The sequence below is a fragment of the Phyllobates terribilis genome, unplaced genomic scaffold, assembly GCF_046119375.1.
Source record: "Phyllobates terribilis strain yellow unplaced genomic scaffold, ASM4611937v1 Scaffold_4__5_contigs__length_816908805, whole genome shotgun sequence".
NCBI lineage: Eukaryota > Metazoa > Chordata > Amphibia > Anura > Dendrobatidae > Phyllobates > Phyllobates terribilis.
The window spans coordinates 72,726,753-72,752,101 of record NW_027362764.1 but is presented as its reverse complement, the minus strand read 5'-3'; the positions used below and the strand labels follow the sequence as shown (position 1 = coordinate 72,752,101).

General features: G+C 43.1%; 1 protein-coding gene across 7 annotated transcripts in view; it reads left to right on the top strand.

The window, feature by feature from the left end:
- The window catches only part of NEBL (nebulette), a 292,333-nt gene that overhangs the window by 169,199 nt on the left and 97,785 nt on the right, over positions 1 to 25,349 (top strand). For 6 of the 7 annotated variants that reach the window (XM_073677481.1, XM_073677486.1, XM_073677483.1 and 3 more), the window contains 2 exons: positions 21,363 to 21,450; positions 21,533 to 21,604. The exons of the other annotated variant lie outside the window; for it this stretch is intronic. In XM_073677481.1, coding sequence (XP_073533582.1) covers positions 21,394 to 21,450; positions 21,533 to 21,604 — 129 coding nt within the window. In that variant the 5' untranslated portion in view covers positions 21,363 to 21,393. The remainder of the gene's footprint in view (positions 1 to 21,362; positions 21,451 to 21,532; positions 21,605 to 25,349) is intronic. 7 annotated transcript variants of the gene reach the window in all.

Genomic DNA, 25,349 nt, shown 5'->3' with positions numbered 1-25,349 from the left:
GTTTGAGTATCCACAGCTCATCCCCCAAGATTGACTGGCAAGAACCCTACAATGGTATTTAACATATCTATCAAACATTCATTATTCTAGCTAATCTATTTACATAGTTTGTATCACAGGGGCTCTTGTAAATACACATCATTGTTTCAGAATCAAAGGGCAGATAATATTCAGGGTTATAAAAATAATAGTCTGTGTTAATCAACTAAAGAAGAACACAGATTAAAGAGTCAACATAAAAATAAAGGTGTGCTGCTCTTGCCATCAGAAAGCATGTCTGGCATAGTTAAGATTGTATCGTCACAATCAGGTAATCAAAATTGTGTTAAATTTTTAGCAAAGCGCTGAACCCGACAAATTGGAACAATTTGCAATTTACTCTGTGTGAATCGCCTAAAATAGCTGTCATCATTTTACACAATGCAGAAGATTATATCAACCAGAGAAGTCTTACATGACCTCTGGTGCAGTCGGGAGGGCTTTCCCATTGCAGCTATTATTTCACATCTTAGCCTATATAAAAGCAGAAGTGGGGAATGCAGCAGCTTTTTTTTGGTGAATCAGGACAGTGAGTGGATATTACAGCTCACAGCTTAGCCATAGAGATAAGGACAGAAAACCAAAAAAACTGACGAAACTGTGCATATAGTGTGTGTGACAGCACAGCAGTGAAGAAGATTAGTGTGTGAGGATCAGGCTGTTAGTTACCCCCAGTTACCATCTGTTTACCCATAACTATTTATGTTGAGATCACTTTGACCTTACTAAGGCTGTGTTTTCTTTAAGGGGGTTGGCCACCTGCTCTTTTTAGTGCAGCTTTCTTCACGTACTGACCAGCAATTCTGTCCAGATAATGGCTGCTGGTGGAGGAGCATGTGACCCAACCTGTCCATCAGCCTTCGAAAAATTGTAAAACGCCTCACATGGGAAAGCTGCTTTACAATTGGAGGAGGTTGGTGGACTGTTTACAATAGCAGCCATTTTAGGGGCACAAAAGTGCTGGTGAGCTTGTGAGGAAAGCTGAGCTAACAAAAGAAAGTGGCCAATCCCTTTTAAGAGCTTGAAAAAAAGTTGGTTTCTGTCCTAGGAGACCTCAGAGTGTTGCACACGTCTTTTCAGGGCAATCGGAGGCTTTTCCGTACTTTCCATTCGTTGCAAATCAATATGCTGCAAATTTACAATTTTGCAAAAATTTGGTGAAGCTGACGAATTAGAATTTCCCAACATTTGCTCATCTCTATGTATATGCGAAAAAATAATTTTCAAAGCCTGAAGCCAGAAATGTGTTTTTATCAGTTTAGGAATTACTTTTCCTTAGTTGAAATGTCTAACACATTTCAATGTGACAAGTTAAAATATAGCTAAATGATCTATCTACAGATATTATACTTTGCGCCAAGTTGGATATCAAGAACAGCTTTTCCCTTAGGCTGCCTGACATATACAGTATACTGAGAAGAGTATATATTGGTTTTGAGCACTTGCCAATATGCCTGGAAGTAATGTACAGTATGTATGATTAAATTATTAAACAAGTACAAACAGGCTCACATTATCATCTTGTGCACTTGCACAATGGTTGTTTGTTTGTGCTTGTAATATATACTTTACTTTTCATTTACAAACAATATTAGTTTGGTTTATTGCAGCACTGAAATGTAACCCTTACCTTAAATATATCAATCTATATTATCATTTTATAATACTGCTAAATAAATGTTATGTCTAAGGGGCCGGAAATGGGGGGACATTATACCGGGAAGGGGCCCAGGATGGGGGACATTATTACTGGAAGGGGCCTAGGATAGGGAACATATATTACTGGAAGGGGACAGTATGGGGACATTACACCAGGATGGATGACATTATTACTGAAAAGGGCCCAGGATGGGGGACATTATACCAGGAAGGGGCCCAGGTTTGAGGACATTATTACTGGAAGGGGCCAGGATAGTGAACATATATTACTGGAAGGGGACAGGATGGGGACATTATACCAGGATGGTTGACATTATTACTGAAAATGGCCTAGGATGGAGGACATTATATTAGAAAGGGGCCCATGGATTTTTTTCCTTCTCTCCTTCCAGGCAAAACTTTTTTTTTATGTTTGTGTCAACAAATCCATATGGGGACTTGTATTTTGCGAGAAAACGTAGCATTCAGTGACATCATTCAATTTGCCAATCTAATGAGGAAAAAAAATTCCAAGCGTGATTAAATGGTAAAAAAATGCTATTCTGCCATAATTTTGGGGGGTTTGTTATTAAGGTGTTCATTGCACAGGAAAAGTTGACCTGGAAACATAATTCTCTAGGACAGTACAATTATGGATATTCCAAACTTACATAATTTTTTTTTTTTTTGAAAAAAACTCAATGTTTGTTAAAAAAAACCCCAAATAAAACAAAAAACAAATCCCAACTCACTCCATGATGGAAGATATATCCCTCTTGGGACAATAAAGATTTAAAAAGTTTTTCTAAAGGTGTGCACGAAGTTTTTTCTAAAATGAATTTTGAAGTGTTTTTGCCTTAAAATCCTCGTAAAAAAATGCATGTAAATATAACGTTTGAGTATCTTGACAAAGAGTGTTTCAACAAGGAGTTTGAAGGGGCTCCACTGCCAAATTCACCTTAAAAAAACAAATCTTCGAAGCCGCTTTAAAATTGCTTCAGGAAATAAAAAAAAAAAATGCTGACAAAAGCAAAAAAAGAAAAAAGAAACTCAGCAATTTTTCCAACAAGAATTTCCTGTGACTGTACCCTAAGGAAAGCAAAAAACTGACCAACACTTCTGAACAGAATAAAGCAAGTGTGAACATGTGCAAGGTGCCAGGACTGCATAATATACAAACAAAAGAATACAGCGGCTTCTCTAAGCACTAAGATATATGCAAATATTGAATATACATCAAGAGAATGCCAAGGGTGTGCAAAGCAGTCATCAAAGCAAAAGATGGCTACTTTGAAGAACCTAGAATATAAGACATATTTTCAGTTGTTTCACACTTTTTTGTTAAGTATATAATTCCACATGTGTTAATTCATAGTTTTGATGCCTTCTGTGTGAATGTACAATTTTCATAGTTATGAAAATACAGAAAAATCTTTAAATGAAAAGGTGTGTCCAAACTTTTGGTCTGTACTGTATGAAATGTGGACTGCATTACTGCTATATAGACTATAATTACACTAAAATGAAGGTACTTAGCGCATAAATTGCACATAAATTATATTAAAATTAAGGTACTTAGCTCATAAATTAATCAAAGAAAGCTATGCCTTGTCACGGCTGCTGCATTCTCAGAGATGTGGTCACCTTGGCTGGTGTGGTAAAGTCTCTCACTCTGCTGCACTTGGAGGTAGATATAGGACACTGTCTCTTTAAATGATGTGGTTTATTAGATAAGTCAGCATAAACCACGGCCAAGTGGAAAATATAAACATAGCCTTCCTGGCATAACAAAAAAACAAAAGGTAAAAACAGTCCTTTCTTCGGCCGAGGTCCGGCCACTCAGGGATAGCAAACAGCACACGGTCCAGTTTAACACCAACAGAAACTTCTCTCTCTCAGGAGCTGGTTTCCACACACTGATTCAGCACAGCCCATGCTAGCTCCATTCTGGAGCAGGTTTTCTCAAGTACTGAACACACCTGAGTGTCAAGGCTGGCTATTTAAAGCCCAGACACTCCCTGGATTGGAGATAGGGTGGATAACGTCCCGCCCTGCACTTCATTATCCACTAAAAACATTCCCTTGTAAACGTGGTCCTGTTAACTCTCTCTGCACCTAATGTGCAGGATGTAGCATCGGCGTCTCTGCCTCCTGCCAGGCAGAGACGCCGTCCCTCTCACCTCCTCGCTCTCCTTCTCTTCCTGCTGTCGGCGCGTGCAGTCCCCCGGGCACTGTGCTTAGGACGCGCGCGCTCTCCCCCCCTCTTAAAGGGGCCATGCGCGCCGTCCTAAGGAGTCCCCGGCCAATAGCCGAGGGTCCTGCCATATATAGGGCACCTCCTCCAAAATGGAGGTGCCCGAGCAAAGTTGTTGCACAGTGTTACTTATCTCTGCTTCAGCCCTCAGGTTCCGCTGCTAGCCTGACTCCTCGTCCTGTCTGCCAGCCTGTTATCTGCCCGTTACCTGCCGAGTCTGTCAGCCCGCTCACCTGTTACCTGCCTGTTACCTGCCTTGTCTGTCAGCCCGCTCACCTGGGAGCACCCGCCTGTTACCTGCCGTGTCCGTCAGCCCGCTCACCTGGGAGCACCCGCCTGTTACCTGCCGTGTCCGTTAGCCCGCTCACCTGGGAGCACCCACATGTTACCTGCTGTGTCCGTCAGCCCGCTCACCTGGGAGCGCTCACCTGTTACCTGCCTTGTCTGTCAGCCCGCTCACCTGGGAGCACCCGCCTGTTACCTGCCTTGTCTGTCAGCCTGCTCACCTGGGAGCGCTCGCCTGTTACCTGCCGTGTCTGTCAGCCCGCTCACCTGGGAGTGCTCACCTGTTACCTGCCTGTTACCAGATCGTCCATCTAGAGACTTCTGCCTGTCACTTGCCGTGACCACCTGACAGCCTACCCAGAGGCTCCCGCCTGTCACCAGCCGTGCCTACCAGTCCATCCTCCAGGACCACTCGTTAGCCTGCCTGCTGTGTCATCTGCTATATCGGTCAGTCCCAGCCATCTGACCCGTGGGAGTCACCTGCTCTCTTACAAGGTCGTCCCCAGAGTAGCACCTGGTCCCTCTGCTCGGTCTCTCCCTGGTCACGGAGTCGTTAGCCGCTGTACGACCAGGGTCGGTCCGGGTTGACACTTAGTCACGCCCCTCTGGGTCCCTCCTTGCACCACAGCACAGAGGTTCCACCACCCGGACCCGTAACACAGGAGAAACTTCCATGTTTTCACATCACTGAGGCTAAGAGTCTCAGTGACACATATCTTCCTTCCGACACACTACCAGTGACTTTGTCACGCTGGATATGCAGTGACAGATTTGAGACAAAACCTGCTTTAATTTTTATTTTTGATTAATGAACTGCCAATATTCCCTTAAATTGTTTGGTCCTGCAAATGTAAAATCTTCTTGGAAACCAAGTAACAACGCTGAATATTTCTACAATTGAATATGACAGTGAACATGTGATTGACACAACAATTTATCAGTGCAGAATCCATGAATTCAATAACTTTGTGATGTATAAGGAAATCATCCCCACTTTGGTCTTTTCAGCTAAAGAATAAAATGAAGATTAGCTTAGAAAATCAGTTTGCAGAACTTGCCAAGTTGAGCACTGTTCACATCACATTTTTCCCGATTTATTATGTACACTCTGACATAACAGTCAGTGGCATAACTAGAGTCTGATGTGCCCTGGTGCAAAATTCAAACTTGGGCTCCCACCTTCATGTTGGTCAGATGTATTAGCCCTTGTAGATTTCTAAATCCTGTAAAGACATATGCGTTGACCCACCCCCATAATGTTATAATGTACTCAATTCTGGGCCCTTTCTGGTAATAATATCCCCCACCCTGTGACCCTTCCAGTAGTGATGTCCCCAATCCTGGGCCCCTTCCTGATATAATGTCCTCCATCAATTGCCCTTTTCAGTAATAATGTACCCAATGCTGGTGTAATGTCCCCATCCTGGCCTCTTCCAGTAATAAATGTCCACTATCCTGGGCTCCTTCCAGTAATATATGTCCCCAATCCTGGACCCCTTCCTGAGATAATGTATCCCATTCTGTGCCCTTTTAAATAATAATGTACTCCATCCTGGTGTAATGTCCCCTATCCTGGGCCCCTTCCTGGTATAATGTCCCACATTCCAGGTCCCTTCTAGTAATAATGTCCCCCATCCTGGAGTAATGTCTACATCATGGCCATCCTGGGCCCCTTCCTATACTGAATATCACCGGCACCTCCCTCTGGCACACAGCAGGTATTTATACACCCAGACCAGGGTGTTAATTAGCCAGAGGAAGGTAGCTGCTGGGTCTTAGAGAGACAGCTTCAAGAAGTTGTCTGTAATGCCAAACAAAGAGATTTCCTTCAACCAACTGCAGGGTGACTGTCTGTCACTTCTGACACACCCGTGACAGATTGAGGATGCATGTTTTATATGGACTCATTAGCTTTTCTGAGAGATTGCTTAGAAATGTATTTGTTCCTGCCTGTATAAAATCTGTATACATGATACTGTTTTCTTCCTAGCTGACACAGATGATTGGTTGCATATTCTGCAGTAATACCGAGAAAGGATGCTGCGGCAGCCCACGGGAGTGACAGTAGCCAGGAGTGGTTCATATAGAGGAGAGTGATATTCGTGGTGATGATGATGCGCGGCTCCACTCCTGAGTTGGTGGATCTGTCTGATAAAATGAGAAGTTTGGCACCAGTAGGCGAGAGCGCAGCTAGCCTGTCTGTGATGCTTATTGGGGCTTCTGTTGGCCAATAAGCAGGTTTAGACCAAGGCTTGATCCACATGGAAGGATTGTGAGGTGCTGGCTCCAAACAGTAGCAGTGATAGGCTGGAGGCTGGCAGCAGTTTGCCCTCCTCTGAGGCATGGTGGTGGATTAGAGACAAAGCCTGACAAAGACTTGTGTATAATTGCCTCAATTTTCCAGGGCTGTCATGAATTATTGGAAACAATCCCAGCAAATTCCAGGACTAGGAAAGAGGAGCTGTTACACCAACCCTGACTTAAACTGAGCCTTCATGACTGTTTTTGTAGGCATTCCCAAGACAAGACTGAAAGAAGACCTGCCACTAGGTCAAAAGTGGCCAGCATTTGCTCTTATGTAATTTCCACTGTAGCCATGAGTATTCCGGTTTATGTTTTTAGTTTTTTTTTTAAATCCACCATACGGTTCCAGAGATTTTATTTGGTGCTATTTTTTATGGTCTCTTTAAAGTGGATGTAGCTCCTACAGTAATGATGCAGAGCAGCCTAAAGACAAGCCCCAGAGGATCCTGTGAAATCACCCCCTTGGTGAATACTAAATAAAAATGGCCATATCTCTGGAACCATGTGGTGGATTTTGAAAAACAAAACAGAACAACACAGAATAATCAGGGAAGCAGTGGGAATAATATGAGATCAGAACTGGTGTCAGGTCCTCTTTAAACCTCCTTATTTACAAAACAGACATTTTGACTACCATAGACATGCCCTTTTTTCCTAATATGCTTGTACAGTGGGAAAAATAAGTATTTGATACACTGCTGATTTTGCAATTTTTCCCACCTTCAAAGAATGGAGAGGTCTGTAATTTTTATTGTAGGTACACTTCACCTGTGAGACAGAATCTAAAAATATAAGTCCAGAAAATCACATTGTATTATTTTTACATAATTAATTTGCATTTTATTGCATGAAATAAGTATTTGATACAATCGAAAAACAGAACTTAATATTTGGCATTGAAACCTTTGTTTGCAATTATAGTGTTTATTAGTGTGTAACTAACAGTAATGTTTGAGACTGTGGTCCCAGCTCTCTTCGAGTCATTTACCAGGTCCTTCCATGTAGTTCTGGGCTGATTCATGACCTTTCTCAGAATCATCCTTACCCCACGAGGTGAGATCTTGCATGGCGCTCCAGCCTGAGAAAGATTGACAGTTATCTTGTGTTTCTTCCATTTTCTAATAATTGTGCCAACAGTTGTTGCCTTCTCACCAAGCTGCTTGCCTATTGTCCTGTAGCCCATCCCAGCCTTGTGTAGGTCTATAATTTTGTCCCTAGTGTCCTTAGACAGCTCTTTGGTGTTGGCCATGGTGGAGAGATTGGAGATTGATTGAGTGTGTGGACAGGTGTCTTTAATACAAGTAACGAGTTCAAACAGGTGCAATTAATACAGGTAATGAGTGCAGAGTAGGAAGGCTTCTTAATGAAAAACTAACAGGTCTGTGAGAGCCAGAATTCTTGCTGGTTGGTAGGTGATCAAATACTTATGTCATGAAATAAAATGCAAATTAATTATGTCAAAATCATACAATTGGTTGGTAGGTGATCAAATACTTATTTCATGAAATAAAATGCAAATTAATTATGTAAAAATCATACAATGTAATTTTCTGGATTTTTTTTTAGATTCTGTCTCTCACAGGTGAAGTGTACCACCGATAAAAATTGCAGACCTCTCCAGTCTTTGTAGGTGGGAAAACTTGCAAAATTGTCAGTGTATCAAATACTTATTTTTCCCACTGTATGTATCTTAGAAATAGAATTGTTACGTCTACTGCACTGAACAAGGACTTGTCATGGAACAGAAAGGGAACCCCTTGAGAGGGATGCACCCATTCTACTGGAGAATACCTCCGTAATTCTGCCTGTGATGAAGAATACCCCTATGCGCCCTTGCATAAATTCAGGGATAGCAGTCAAAGTATAGCTATAATACTGTGAATGCGGCCCCAAAGTCACAATGGGACATTACTAGGTCAATGCTTTGTAAAGGTTCGTTTACACAAGCAGATAATCAATGTGATCGTAACTCACAGCTGGCAAGTGATGTCAGACAAGTGTTTATATAGAACGAGAATCATGAATAAAATGGTAGAATAGCGATCGTCACATCGGAACATCAAACATTGTGCACGGTTCACACAGGCGGATAATCTGAAGTGTAGCTATAGTATGTGTGTTCAAATCCCAAAAGTGATACTATTTATTTCAAATACATGAATTTATAAATTATTGCACAAACATTTCCATTGATATCAAAGAACATGTAATTGAATTCGCAAAAGAATGTTCGATAACCAATTTCAAAGTTTTATATGAACAGCCGCATTTGCAATAGTAAGGATGAACAATATAACACAGATATGTCCTCGTTCCAATGCTCCAAGTACCGTACTACTGAACAATCGCCTCGGTACACTATCATCCTATCACTGAAAGCGATTCCTATTTAGTAGAGATGAGCACAGGACTGAGTTCGAGTTCAAATGACTGAAATTCACGGATTCACATGAACTCAAACACTCTGAGATTCAATTTGCAGTTCACAAAAAAAATCCTCAAAACTTTCCAGCACCATATCTCACACTGCTGAAGCGTCAGAGAGAGGGCTATTGTCTTTTTTACGTTGTTGCGTGGGCCTCTACATAATGTTCTGCAGCTACGACATCTAGAGAATTATCATACCTTGTACAATGGTGGTCAGTACTTGAGTCATCACACATCATCAGTTCCCAGTGGAGCACAGGTTGTACAGCAGAGTCATTTTCCATCTCCAGTCACTCAGTGAGTCTCTCTCTTCTGTTGAGTGTAAGCTCTGATGGTCAGCAGGGTCCTCTTTCCTGTAGAGTGTAAACCTTTATGGTCAGCGGGCTCCTCTCTCTTCTGTAGAGTGTAAGCTCTTATGGCCAGTGGGGTTCTCTATCTTCTGTAGAGTATAAACTCTTATGGCCAGCAGGGTCCTCTCTCTCTTTCCTGTAGAGACTCTAAGCTCTTATGGTCAGCAGGGTCTTCTTTCCTGTAGAGTGTAAGCTCTTATGCTCAGCGGGCTCCTCTCTCTTCTGTAGAGTGTAAGCTCTTATGGCCAGTGGGGTTCTCTCTCTTCTGTAGGGTGTGAGCTTTTAAGGCCAGCAGGGTTCTCTCTCTCTCCTGTAGAGACTGTAAGCTCTTATGGTCAGCGGGGTCCTCTCTCGTATGTAGAGTGTAAGCTCTTATGGCCAGTGGGGTTCTCTCTCTTCTGTAGAGTGTAAGCTCCTATGGTCAGCGGGGTCGTCTCTCTCCTGTAAATTGTAAGCTCTTATGGCCAGGCGGGGTCCTCTTTCCTGTAGAGTGTAAGCTCTTATGGCCAGAAGTGTCCTCTCGTTCTCCTGTAGAGTGTAAACGTTTTTGGTCAGTGGGGTTCTCTCTCTCTTCTGTAGATTGTAAGCTCCTATGGTCAACGGGATTCTCTCTTTCTCTTACTCTCTTCTGTAGAGTTTAAGCTTTGGGAAAGAAGGTTTAATCATAATCAAAGATGGTGATTCCTTACTGTACGAGCAGCGAGATTATAGAACTTTCTACCACATTATCTAGTAAAGGTTGGTTCACTACAAAAGTTCATGAAGGAACTGGATGCCTTTCTTGCAAAATATAACATTACAGGTTATGGGCGCTAGATTATGTGATGGGACGTCGATCCAGGGAACTAGTCTGATTGCCATATGAAGTCTGGAAGGAATTTTTCCCCCAATATGGAGCTATTAGTGTCTGCCATTAGGTTTCTACCTTCCTCTGGATCAACATGTTAGACTATAGGTTGAACTCGATGGACTTAAGTCTACCTTCAAACTTAAAAACTATGAAACTATGATCAGTGAGGTCCTCTCTCTCCTGTAGAGTGTAAGCTCTTATGATCAACGGGGTCCTTTCAGTCCCTTTAGGTAGAGTGTTAGTTCTTATGGTCAGCAAGGTCTTCTCTCTCTCTCCTGTAGAGTGTAAGCTCTTATGGTTGGTGGGGTCCTCTCTCTCCTGTAGAGTGTAAGTGACGCGCCCCCTAGGCCTGTGTTGTGCAGGGGATACCCGGAGCTGGATCGCTGGGGGTTGTAGTCTCCGTGGCGCTGACCCGGTCCGTGCCCAGGGTAGTCAATTCAGTGGCAGTCTTAGGTAATAACAAATGTCCGACTACGCCACCCGTGGATTGCGGTCAGTGGGGACCGCCGCTGCGCTGCAGACCGCTGAGGCTGATGTTGTTTGTGCAGCTGAGTATGGGATAACTCCCCACGGGAGGAGTATTGCCTCAGGGCAGCTAGTGTGGATGGGAGTAATGGTGTGAGCGTCCCAGTCCTAATGGTGCTGGTGTGGCGATGAAACACAGAGACTTGTAATTGCAGTTTCCAATGCTTTACTCACAGTTGTTATTCGGTCAATCCTGCAGGCGATGACGGCCCAAGCCGTGCTGCATCCACCAGGTGAGGGACTCGGTCAACTCCCAGGCAATTCCAGAGCGTGGCTCAGGGCTCCCTTCTCTACCTTTCTCTGGCCGTCCCACCAGTGACCCACCTTTGTCCAGCTCCCTCGGGCCTTCTGTTGGCGAAACCTTTCTCCGGTTTCCCTGACCCTATGTGGTATGCTTTCCTGGTGGATGTAGTGGGGGGTCGCACCAAGATGTGGTGACGACCTCCGGTCTTTGGCTGAGGAATCTGTTGCCTCCACCAATTTGGGCTCCGGTACCCTGCTCCGCCAACCCTTCACCCTGTATCTCCTGGGCATATGGGGTTCCTTCTTTACTCGCGTCTCTGGGCCTTTCTCTGTGTTCCTTGCTTCCTTTCTCCTCTGTTCCAGTTCCTTTCTTACTTTCCTTTCCGTTCCTTCTCCTCTCTCTTTCTGCTGTTTCTGGCCTCCACTCCAGGCCTGCCTCTGGAGCTGGGCCCAGACTGAGCCACAGCTCCCTGTCAGCCCTCTCTGGCTGAACTCCTGACTGAACTGAACACTGTCCTAAGATGGTGCCCACCTTAAATACCTCCCTCTATGTGTGAGCCCAGGTGACTAGCAACCAATGGGCTCCTACCTATGCCCAGAGACCCACCCCTATCTGCTCCTACACCACTGGGTGTACTTTCCCCTCCCCACTCCAGTCAGGGACAGATGCTGTCGTGCCTGCACTTCTGTCTCGTGGGAGCACCGTTGACTTGTCCCTCGGAAATGGGGTGTGTGTGGTGCATGCAGCTAAACGAGTCCTGGTCCACACTCCATCCTTACCCGGGAGTGAAATATCACACCTCTGGTTTGAGGTGCAATACCCCTGTAGCAGCCGAGCCCTCGGGGTGCTACATAAGCTCTTATGATCAACGGGGTCCCCTCAGTTCCTTTTGGTAGAGTGTTAGCTCTTATTGTCAACGAGGTCCTCTCTCTCTCCTGTAGAGTGTAAGCTCTTATGATCAGCGGGATCCTCTCTCTCCTGTAGAGTGTAAGCTCTTATGGTCCGCGGGGTCCTCTCTCTCCTGTAGAGTGTAAGCTTTTATTATCAGCGGGGTCCTCTCTCTCCTGTAGAGTGTAAGCTTTTATGATCAGCGGGGTCCTCTCTCTCCTGTAGAGTGTAAGCTTTTATGATCAGCGGGGTCCTCTCTCTCCTGTAGAGTGTAAGCTTTTATGATCAGCGGGGTCCTCTCTCTCCTGTAGAGTGTAAGCTCTTATGGTCCGCGGGGTCCTCTCTCTCCTGTAGAGTGTAAGCTCTTATGGTCAGCGGGGTCCTTTCTCTCTCTCCTGTAGAGTGTAAGCTTTTATGATCAGCGGGGTCCTCTCTCTCCTGTAGAGTGTAAGCTCTTATGGTCCGCGGGGTCCTCTCTCTCCTGTAGAGTGTAAGCTCTTATGGTCAGCGGGGTCCTTTCTCTCTCTCCTGTAGAGTGTAAGCTTTTATGATCAGCAGGGTCCTCTCTCTCCTGTAGAGTGTAAGCTCTTATGGTCCGCGGTGTTCTCTCTCTCGCTCTCTGTCTCTCCAGTAGAATGTAAGCTCTTATCGTTAGTGGGATTCTCTCTTTCTTCTCCCCCACATTTTCCGAGCAATTACAATCTTTCCGGTATTGAAATTCGCGCAAATTTTGTTCACCACGAATCAATTTTTTTGAGAAAATTCTGTGAAATCAAATTTCAAATCATTTTTAATATCCGCTCCTCTTTTTTGCCGTTCTAATTGTTGAATGAGCGAATAATCTCCATTTATATTACACAATTTTCAAAAGTTGAACGTAAATTTTTTTTTGCTCGCCTAAACGATTTCATGCCTGATGATCGAGCGTCTTTGGACTCATCGTTTAGTTGCTCAATCCTTTTACGATACACAAATATTGGGTGAATGATGGGTTAAGATGTGAAGTGTAAATTTGCCTTAAGTCATTTGTAATCTACAATTTCGCCATTTCATTGGTGTTTAATGATTTATTAGTTAATGCTATAAAATATATCACAATCCATATAAAGCAATGACTCTTTATCTTTTCCTGAATTTTTACTCACCAGACACCATTTATTTATAGCTGACTGCCAGCAATGTGACAAAGCCCGGACCATTACTTCACTCTTGGCAATGCTTGTCTCCAGCTCTCGTTGTGCGCCGTACCTGCTGACTTGGAATGACCTCCACGTTGTAGGCTCCAAATTGGTTACAGTCGCTGTTTAGATTAAGGCTTCTGTAGGCAATCAAAAAGCTAGCAGGCTTCACAATGGGACAAGCGCTCATTCCACCCGGTTACCAGCGTGCCAGCTTAGGAAAAGTCACGGCACATATTTGTAGAGAGGTTATTACTTCAGGAGTTTATTTTACGCTGATGTGTCTTTGCTCTTGCAGTAGAATCGCAAGCTGATTCGTGAGCTTTGCAGCAATTTTACAAGGGCACTTTGAGTAGATAGGATGACATTTTATTATATCAGTCTTCGGCTAGGGCTACACGGAGACTCTAGTGATGACAAGTCGCATGACCAAAGATCGCTATCTACTTGGAATAGATGAGTCCCGGTCACCACTCTGTTGTCCTTGCACACCTGGTGCAACTCTCCACAAGGTTGTAGCAATACAGAGAAATCCAGGAACCAGGGCACCGGATGTCCTCCTAGGGTAACGTTATTGGTACAGAAATATCACAACGTTTTGGCCACACAAGGCCTTCATCAAGCCATAAAAATATGCATATCTCTCTTTTTTTTGGCTTGATAAAGGCCCTGCACAGCCGAAACATTGTGATTTTTCTGTACCCGGATGTCTGGTGGCCCTGGTCCTTGGATTTCAAAATTGCTATGTGTTGCAGCTACATTGAAGAGCAATACCAGTGATCCCTGGGATGCCTAGTCACAAAAATCTGACTCAGTTGGATTTTTTGTGAGTTGCTAGTCGCAGTCATGATACACTTGTATTGGAGCAGCGGCGCCAAGCAATCTTTCGACGCGCAACCTGTCACAGCCAAAGTCACCATATAACCCTAATCTAAGGCTGACACCTGGTAGAAAACTCTACCATGGTATAGAGCTCTATGTCTTTTAATAGCTTTTAATATTTTTGTAAATAAAAGTAATAAAGTTTGTAAAAATAGAAATTGCAATGCATAGAAGAAGCTCAAGCAATATTTCCAGGTGGTTTAGACTTCCATACTAGTGATGAGCAGGCATGCTCGTTACTCGAGATTTACAAGCATGCTCAGGTGTTTGCCGAGTATCTTCATAGTGCTCGGGTGTCATGTTTTAGTTGAGCTGTGTGCATGATTTGCGACTGTTTGACAGCTTTAATACATGTGAGGAATGTTTGTTTCTTAGGCATTCCTCACATGTATTAAAGCTGTCAAACAGTCGCAAATCATGAGCACTTAGTGACGAAACCATAACACCCGAGCACCGCTGAAGATACTCGGCGAGCACCCGAGCATGCTCGCTGAAAGGGTTAACAGAACATACTCGCTCATCGCTACTCCATACATGTGAGAGCTATAATCCTTTTGTGTGAATCTCATGCTCCCGCACAATGACAGCTCCAGTAATAATGCACGCTATGTGGTTTTCCCATACTCTAACTGCTCCTAGTAAAACTAGAGCTCCATGATGACATGGTGCATCTACAAGTTATAATAAAAACCATGGTGTATTCTCAATGTTAACCTATGGTTAAAAAGTCAATGTTATTTTCCAATAGTAAAACCTAGAAGCTTGGGCCTTGGTTGCGTTATTCCTGCATTTATACCACAACTTGAAGATGGTATTGTTGAGCCCAAATCTACCAGTGACAGCCAAAGGGCTCCTACATACACTTTCATCTATAACGTTCCCCACATACAGTGACAGCCAAAGTGTAACCCCAGATGAAGTGCTCTAGTACCCTGCTTGTGCCTTCCTCATAAAAATCTTGGTAGCATTACTATAGAGGTACTAATCGGGGAGGTTTTTTAAGACTGGTGCTTCCTACACCAGTCTTGTACTTATAGTCTGCTGGAATAAGGTGTGCTAATTTTATAACTAATTTTTTTTAGACTAAGGTCAGACGACAGTATTTTCTTTCATCCAAGAGAATCGGGCCAGGATTATGCTAGTCACACTCTGATCAGAGTTTGATCAGAGTGTGATCATAGTGTGATCCAATTTTCTTGGATGAGGAGAATATAGAAAAAGAAACGTCTCAATCTTCTTCATTTTGTCAGTTTGTGGAAATTATAATGCACTCAGATGTTATTCGAGTGCAGTCCAATTTTTCCCACTGACTTATTGACTTGCATGCCCGAGTGCAATCCGATTATGAGATGCAAATCGAGCATGGTGCGATTTTTTTTTTACATGGGCAGAGGAGAAAATCTGACAAGTGCACGGCCCATAGAATAACATTGGTCCCAGTGCGATCCACTGTTTTGTCAGATCGCATTTGGATGAAAAATAGTTGTCTGCATGAGCCCTTAATTTTATTATCAATCAGCATTGCAAAGTTATGATTTTTTGTAATATACTTCATTACCTTATTTCGCCTCCTTTTCTCCCAAACACCATGCTGCCGTGCTGTTTTACCTGTCCAGTTCGAGCTCCTTAAGAATCTGCTTTCAGCTGCTGCACAGCAAGAATCCATCCTCTACTTGCAGAGTATGGGACTTTCCCTGTCTGAGCCTCTCTGCTCTCTACCTTGGTATCTAGAACCGAAAAGTCCCTTACACAACTCTAGATAGAGAATGGATTATTGTTGAGCATCTTTTGGGCTGCTTATGTGTCAGAATTTAAATCTACCCTAGATTTCAGCTGCAATGTATGACAGTTTTCTGGTGTATGCTTTAGTAAATTTGTCTTGCCATGCGTAGTTTGCTAAGACCTGGCTGCTTACTTTTTTTGAAATTTTGCTCAACTTTTGTGACTTTTTGATGCCAGAAAAACTTCAGCCTTTTATAAATCCCCTCATACACCTTTGTGCAACTTACAGTTTATTGCCATCAGCTATCTATTAGATATGTATCCTTCGAGTGGAGGAGATAAAATTATTAAAAGGATTTATGCAGGCATCAGAATTTTTCTGGATCTTGGGAAACGATGGTTATGGAGACATTTCAATAAGAATGCACAATTAATTGCTGCTCTTCTGAATCTGGGAGGGTCGGGGAATATTTGTTTGGGATCTCAAAAATTATAGCTGAGAAATGTATCTGTTATTTTTTTTTTGATAAGTCACCTGCATCCATGGAAATCCAAAAAACAACTTGGAATGAAACTGATATATTACTCGCTGCGTCCACATTAGTGGGGCGTCCATTTTAGTGGGTTGTCCACCATCTTTAGTCTACAACCCAATAGGGACCAGACATAACCCACAGTCAGGAGGGACACTGTTTTTGACCCTTTTTTTTTTATAATCCCTGACTCCTTCATTAAGCCTTTTGAGATTCCAATATAGGCAGGTTTGTGTGAATGCATAAAGACTGTGGCTTTAAGCTGATTTTCTCAAAATGTTCTGTCTAAGCAGAAAGATTATTTTTCATATTAAATATTAACCTGCTCTGAACTGCTGGCTGCACAGAGAATGTGGTATTCGCCGCTCAAGTGCTCTATTTTTCTGTAGACCGTGCTTCATCTGAACGAGTTCTGTGATGTGTGCCATACCAGGCTTATCTTTGAGCATACCATGGAAGTTCATGTTATCATTCATGCTTGGTTTCATGGCTGATCAAATACTTTCCTGAAAAGTTCAGAACCATTCCTCCCTGTATATCATTACAGCATGGCTACAACGGATAATACAGATTTATCTTTATTATAATATGCAGTATATTAATAGAAATTTCTATACATATTACTTACTGTGACCTCACTTAATAATATATACAGTGTTGTCCCTTATTGTATAGTGTCCTCCCTTATTACATACAGTGAATGATGAATCAAAGTGTGGTTTGTGTTATTTTGGGGTGTGGTATATATTAATTTTTTTGGTCTGATGAATAAGGCCATATGTTATATTTGTTAGGCAAAGGGTGTCAATTTGGCAATACATAAGGGAAATAACATTTGCATGGTGTGCTATGCGTGCCATTGTTTCCCCGCTCCTTCAAATCTCTGAGCTGAAGCACCTGTAGGTCTGCTACTCACCTGTGACTTGACCGCTCACCAAACCCGGTCAAGTGGCAGAGGGCCTACAATTTTTAAGTAATAATAATAATAATAATTTTATTTATATAACACCCACATATTCTGTATCACTTTACAATTGAGAGGGGATATGTACAGACAATGAAAGACAGATCAACAGTTACAGGAGAAGTGAGGCTCCTGCTCGCAAGCTTACAATCTATGAGGAAATAGAGGGGGCACAATAGGTAAGAAGTTCTTGTCATGTATGGTCCAGCCAACATTATAATAGAGGTTTTCATATGAAGCTGCATGATCCGATCATCAGCCAGTATCTTGGTACAGCTGAGCTACCAAGTGCTATTGGGTGCATGGAGGATGTGGACACAGATGAACAAAAGTGACCAGATTCTGAGGAAAATTTAGATCGAGGGAACAGGGAAGAGTTAGATTAGTGAAGTGAGGTGATAAGTCTGTCTAAAAAGATGTGTTTTTAAAGCACACTTAAAAATGTGGTGGATAAGTATTAATCGGATCATCTGGGATAGTGCCTTACAGAAAACTGTCGCAGCATGAGAGAAGTCTTGGAGACAGATAGTGGGACTTTCAGATTCTGGAGGATGTTAGTCTTAGATCAGTTGCAGAATGGATAGGATGGGTAGGGTGATAGACAAAAATTAGGGCAGAGATGTATGGAAGTACAAAACTGTGGAGAGCTTTGTGGGTAAATTTTATTCTACTCTGTAGTGGATGGGTAACCAGTGCAATGACTGAAACAAGGTGAAGGCATCGATAAAGTGGCTGGACAGAAATACTACTCCGGTTGTCACATTCAGGACAGTTTGGAGAGGAGAAAGTTTGGTAAGAGGGAGACCGATCAATAGAGAGTTGCAATAGTCCAATTTTTCCCCAGTCCAGGTCCATAGTATCCCTAATCCACCCTTGTATATACTTGTATGTATTTGTTGCAGTTGAAACACAGAACTGAATAATAAACAATGCCGGGTACATGAGGGCCAATGTACAAGGAGCATTGTTGGAGCATCATAATGTGTGAAGGTTTTGTGGGCTTAATATTCTGTATATATACAGTACAGACCAAAAGTTTGGACACACCTTCTCATTTAAAGATTTTTCTGTATTTTCATGACTTTGAAAATTGTACATTCACACTGAAGTCATCAAAACTATGAATTAACACATGTGGAATTATATACTTAACAAAAAAGTGTGAAACAACTGAAAATATGTCTTACATTCTAGGTTCTTCAAAGTAGCCACCTTTTGCTTTGATGACTGCTTTGCACACTCTTGGCATTCACTTGATGAACTTCAAGAGGTAGTCACTGGAAATGGTCTTCCAACAATCTTGAAGGAGTTCCCAGAGATGCTTAGCACTTGTTGGCCCTTTTGCCTTCACTCTGCGGTCCAGCGCACCCCAAACCATCTCAATTGGGTTCAGGTCTGGTGACTGTGGAGGCCAGGTCATCTGGCGTAGCACCCCATCACTCTCCTTCTTGGTCAAATAGCCCTTACACAGCCTGGAGGTGTGTTTGGGGTCATTGTCCTGTTGAAAAATAAATGATGGTCCAACTAAACGCAAACCGGATGGAATAGCATGTCGCTGCAAGATGCTGTGGTAGCCATGCTGGTTCAGTATGCCTTCAACTTTGAATAAATCCCCAACAGTGTCACCAGCAAAGCACCCCCACACCATCACACCTCCTCCTCCATGCTTCATGGTGGGAACCAGGCATGTAGAGTCCATCCGTTCACCTTTTCTGCGTCGCACAAAGACACGGTGGTTGGAACCAAAGATCTCAAATTTGGACTCATCAGACCAAAGCACAAATTTCCACTGGTCTAATGTCCATTCCTTGGGTTCTTTAGCCCAAACAAGTCTCTTCTGCTTGTTGCCTGTCCTTAGCAGTGGTTTCCTAGCAGCTATTTTACCATGAAGGCCTGCTGCACAAAGTCTCCTCTTAACAGTTGTTGTAGAGATGTGTCTGCTACTAGAACTCTGTGTGGCATTGACCTGGTCTCTAATCTGAGCTGCTGTTAACCTGCGATTTCTGAGGCTGGTGACTCAGATAAACTTATCCTCAGAAGCAGAGGTGACTCTTGGTCTTCCTTTCCTGGGGCGGTCCTCATGTGAGCCAGTTTCTTTCTAGCGCTTGATGGTTTTTGCAACTGCACTTGGGGACACATTCAAAGTTTGCCCAATTTTTCGGACTGACTGACCTTCATTTCTTAAAGTAATAATGGCCACTCGTTTTTCTTTACTTAGCTGCTTTTTTCTTGCCATAATACAAATTCTGACAGTCTATTCAGTAGGACTATCAGCTGTGTATCCATCTGACTTCTGCACAACACAACTGATGGCCCCAACCCCATTTATAAGGCAAGAAATCCCACTTATTAAACCTGACAGGGCACACCCGTGAAGTGAAAACCATTTCCGGTGACTACCTCTTAAAGCTCATCAAGAGAATGCCAAGAGTGTGCAAAGCAGTCATCAAAGCAAAAGGTGGCTACTTTGAAGAACCTAGAATATAAGACATATTTTCAGTTGTTTCACACTTTTTTGTTAAGTATATAATTCCACATGTGTTAATTCATAGTTTTGATGCCTTCAGTGTGAATGTATAATTTTCAAAGTCATGAAAATACAGAAAAATCTTTAAATGAAAAGGTGTGTCCAAACTTTTGGTCTGTACTGTACATGTTGCATTTGGGAGGTAGGCAACTATATCCACCTCTAAGCTGGGAGCAGGACTAGTTATGTCCAGGTTTTCTGGCTCTGAATATAAAAAGAGTGTTCTCTTTCACTGACAGTAATCAAATACAGTGATTAATTCTTTATTTCTTATCAGTTTAGCTTTGAATGAGATATATTAGATGAATCATCGTCGCTTCTAGGAGTCAATATCTCTATTCCCTGTAAATACAAAATCAGAGGGCACCTCTACTGCCGCAAATGGAGACTGCATTGCCCTCTGGTGCTGTGCATTAGCGGGTGACCCGGAGTGTCACTGGGCACAGAAAAATTGCGAAGAAGCCAAAGGATTAAAACAGCGCTATTGCTCTTTCATTTTGAGGACTGGCAGGGGTATAATTTTCCAGTGGGAAAACCTATTTAAGACTGTGTGCACATGACGTTGTTTAGACACTGGCGCAGGCACAGAGTATTTCAGGGGCAGAGCCACTTGTTTTCCTGAGGCAACTTCATTGGCTGCTTTGCCATTGTTCTGATAGAGGCTTCGCCAACAGCATTTCTTAGGCTATATGTGCATGGTGTCTTTTTCAGGAGGATTCAGCCTAGAGCCCATCAGAAAAAGCTCCATAAAAGAGCTTTATAAAATAAACATACTGCACAGCAATATCAAAGTGATATTGCTGTGCACGTGTTCTGTCTTATGTCACTACTTTTAGCCGCAGTTAAAAGATGTGACATGCTCATTCCACTTGGAATCTGCCTATACTTCACAGTATAGAGTGAAAGATGCCAGCGGCAGATGCGCCACAAGAACGATGTCAAAGCCGCTGGTGAAGCTGCCTCAAGACAACGACTGCCGTTTCAAAGACGCCATGTGCACATAGCCTTACTCTAAACTGTTAAGTATAGAGAGCATAAGCTGCCTGAAGCCTGAGCATGTCTCTCCTTTCAACCGCTTCACGGTTTCTGAACCCTGAAGCGGTTAAAAGAAGTGACATAAGACGGAACATGTGCACAGCAATATTGTTTTGACGTAGCTGTGTGCTACGTTCATTTTATGGGGCACTTTTGCGGTGCTTTTCAGGTGGATTCTGTGCAGAATCTGCCTGGAAAATACAACTAAAGGGGAGGTCCAGTTTAGAAAACCCATTTTCCACTAGCTGACCAGAACATGGCTGACATCATTGTTTAATGTAGAACTCCGAAACAGTTCCTTTTACAGATGAGTCAATCTTTCTACTGGAAGTGTCTTTCATTTGGCCGATATGAGATACTTTGCATACTTTTTTATTCTCATGGAGCATTGTCATATCATTTTGCATAAAAAAATAAAAATAAAAAGCGCTCTTCTGTTGGGGACTGGACTGTTTATATAACACAGAGATGTTATTGAGGTTCTTGTGTAGTCATCAACCATCTAAATATATATTATCAGGGACTGGCTACAATGTAACTGACGGCCACTTGAGCTATTCTTCTCTATCAGGAGAACTCTCAGATAGGAGGCATGTAGCACCATATAGGGCTGAGCCCTTGATAAGTTTAGGACAGTCAAGGAGGCACCATCTTCAGTCCAGGTCCCTGACGCTGTTCAGTACACGAGACACTGACTTGGATTTGGTCTTTTTACAGTTTTCCGTACATTTCTTCACCTTCCGTAAAGATGAAAGTTCCAATCATCATTGACTCCTCCGTACATGACAGCGATGAGGAGGAAAAGGTAAACCTTCCCTCTACTTTTTTTTCGGCTTTAAGTGAGTTATTTTATTTTTTAGTAAATTTAATGATGCTTTTGATTTCAGGTTTTCCCTAATCCTGTACTGGAAGACAGAAATGTGGAATTTGCCAAAAAATGCACCGAATATATTAGTGATGTAAGTGAATGGCTTTTCCTTCCTCTCATGTCTGATGTATATACTGCCTGTGAAACTATTTTGAGATTTAGGATGAACATCCGATATGGAAATGTTATCAAGACTTCGATATAGAATGCACAAATGTAGTATCTGGGTCCTGGCACTTAGGAGGCCCAAAGGAGAGGAGATCTAATTAGGTCGGATTTGGATTTTTACAGCGAGTCCCCTCTTCTGTATGTATGTCCATAGGCTTTAGCCATTTATTCAACTACAAGATATATATCCAGTAATTACTAATGACCTCAATAGCTTTGTCTGGTTTAAAAAAAAAAACATTTACCTGTCAGGTAAAAAGTCCCTCTTTTTAGTCCTCCATCAATTTGATTACAGCTACCGCCTCTTGTTTTTTAACAGGCACCATGTAATACTTACTTCTCCCTGCGGAGGCACTGCAGGGAATTTGAATGCTCGCTTCCAGATTTCCTAGCAGCTGATCCCTGGATTTCCAGTACTTTGATACCTTGTGATCAGCATATTTTATCGTAATTTATCTATCAAGCAAGCATTAAAGAAAGCGAGCAACTCCTTTAAATTGAGGAATTTTGCTGTAATCAATTCTTAAAGTGGATTACCCCAGTAATATTTTTAGCCCTGAAACTTTTCTTCAATGCTAGAAATATGTAAACAAACATATCTACAAAGTTTTTCCCCTTCAAATACATATTTTGTCATTTTTCCGTCCTTGCTAGCTCCATTAGTAGCACTGTAAAATCACTGTGATGTGGGCGGGTAACGGCGCTGAATGACCTGAGCATGCACTGAAGCAGATGACTGCTCACATCCTCTGCCGATAGCATTTCTCCCTGCTATAAGTAACGGCACAATGTGCATCCACTGCCTTGTCTACCACACACACAGATGCAGCTCATGAAGAAGGATGAGGGAGAGCAGCAAACAAGGGCAAGAAGTGCGACCCTGGGACTAATTTATTAGGGCATGCAGCCAGTCTCGGACTGGGGTGCCAAGGGCCCACCAATAACCAATTCCAGAGCAAAACTTTTCAACTACATGTTGTAACAATGCTACTTACTTGGGCGCAACATGAGGTATCACAGGAACTGTTTCTATTTTAAAGTCCAGCAGGTTTATTTCAATCCTCATAAACCACATTACAGGAAAACTCAAATACAGCCTGTGTCCGGCACAATGCGAAACATAAAGTAAAAAGTTCATACAATAGTGCGGGTTCGCCCACTTGAGTTAGAGTCCAGCTTCCTAGTCCTTTAGCAAAGGCACTCAATCCAGGAGGTCTGCAAACCTCTACACACTGAACCATCTGTAAGATAAACGGGTCACATTTTACAATGTGAACCACCCCCAGGGGTGGAGATATGATGAGCAAGCGTCCCACCCTAACTCTTCAGATGCTCACACTAAGACCTGGCCCTAACATGGCCTATTAACCATTCTTAGTACTATGTGTACTAGTGCAATACTCTAGGTATATATCACAGAGGACAACCACCTCTGTGATACATATCACCCATCCAGCCTTAAAATGCTGATCCTCAATCACAAATTGATATGACAATGAACTGGGTAAATTGTAAATGAATAAGATGCTGCCTTTGTCTGTACATAGTGATTCAACTATAATGTGTCAAGTACTGCTCATATAAGAGGGTGGTGGCCCACCAGAGGATTCTCCTGTTCTCCTGTGGGCCAGTCCAAGCCTGAGTGCAGCTCATTCTGAACATACCAGTCACATCAGATGGCCAATAACATTTATAACCTGTCCTAAAGATAGAGGGCGCTGTTTTTTATTTGAAACCATACATTATTTTTAATTACTGTACTTTGTAGAGCTTGTCAAGATCCCACACTCTATAACATTAATGATGGCAATGGGCAACCCCTTTAAACGTATACAACTGAAGATCTGTTGCTATTAAAAATGCAGCTTGTCTGTAGCTATAAGTCTGTACCGTCAAGGTCGAGCTGCATCTCTTCTCTCACATAATAAAGTCTTGACAAGCTGCCAGGATATAGAAAGAGCATCTAAAGTACTTTGTAATATTATATATATATTTTTTTTTTCCGTGTCAAATAAAAAATCTCCATATCGGAGAGCACTGTACACCCAATAGTGAATCGCTCAAGTGGTATCAACAGTAATATCAGTAATGAAAAACTGAATGGACGCTTGTGATGGAAGAATGAGGTTGTGCCTTTGCATAGTGGTATTGCAGTGTGACATTAGGCTTTTTTGATCATTATTGTAGATTAGGGGATCGGTCACCAGATTTCACAAAACAAACTGCCGTATTAAATAGACCTCTTAGAACTGATGAGGCCGTTGAACTTACTTTGAAAACCCATGTTAGAATGGCTGTATAAAATTGCGTGGAATTTATACTCCCAATCCTTCAATCTAGCAGGTGCAGGTCAGGTCAGGCACAGCCCTGACTCTGGACAAAAGACAGAAGGGGTTTATTTCCGCTTCGGTCTTCTGTTTTGCTGGCTACATAGAGCTTGTAGTAAATAATAAAAAAAAAAGGAATAAAAGTGGAAAAACCCTTAATCATAATTGGCATAGCATTCTGTTATTTTTTTTTGAATATGTGTACATTCTGCCAATTTTTTCATCCATTATAATTAAAGGCTAAGTTTTAAAGGGGTTGTCCAGTCCACTCTGTGCGACTGCAGACTTATGAATCCCCCCAGCGCATGCACTGTGCACTGCGGGGATTCACCGGGACCGGAGGGTATGTACATAGGCGGATTATAATGAGGTCAATCTGGGCTACCGCCCGGGGCTGCCATGGGGCCCGGGACTCCCAAGGGCCTGTGGCCGGATTGACCTCATTATAATGTGTGACAGGAGGGCCCGGGAGTCGGAATATGGAATCTGCTCTGCTGTGTCTGGCGGCGCTGCGAGGATGACTCACCAGCAACTGACTGTGTAAGTGCAGGAGAGGAGGCTCCGGCCTCCAGCAGAGCACAGAGCCAGCTTACAGCATGGCCACTGCTCTCCCTGCCCCCTACCCGCGTCTGAATGTTACCTCTCCTCTCTCCCCCTCCTGCCCTGCAATTACACCAGAGCTCTGCAGTCGGGCCTCAAGAGGAGGGGAGGCCGCCCCACAGAGAAGATGGAAGAACCTGCATCATGTACAGAAAGGGTAAGTCCATGTGCAGTGTGTGTGTGTTATATGTATATATATATATATATATATGTGTGTGTATGTATGTATGTATATGTGTGTGTGTCTGTATCTATGTCTATGTATTTGTGGACCATTAGGGGGGGCTCACTCGCTGTCGTGGCCCGGGCCGCTTCCCGGCATCTCTGCAAGACCGCCGGCACTTCACCTGACATGGCCGTGAGCTGTGCGGTTGTGTCTGGTATTAATGACACGGCAGGGACGACACTGCGCCTATAATTGTGCTTGTGTATTGCCCCTGCCGCACCATTACTACCAGACACAATCGCACAGCGCACGGCCATGTCAGGTGAAGTGCCGGCAATCAAGCAGCGCCAGAGGTCCTACACAGATGCTGTAGAAGCAGCCCAGGCCCCAACGGCGAGTGGGCCCCTCTGATGGTCCAGGGCCATGTCTGTGACATGCCGACGGCCCTGCACTGAGACATGCCTGAGGAGCTGCTGGACAGGACAGTTTTATGTGTTTATAAGATATGTATTTATGCCTGTGTCTGTGCGCATATCTGCGTATCGTGCATGCACACGTGTGCTGGCCCGGCCGCA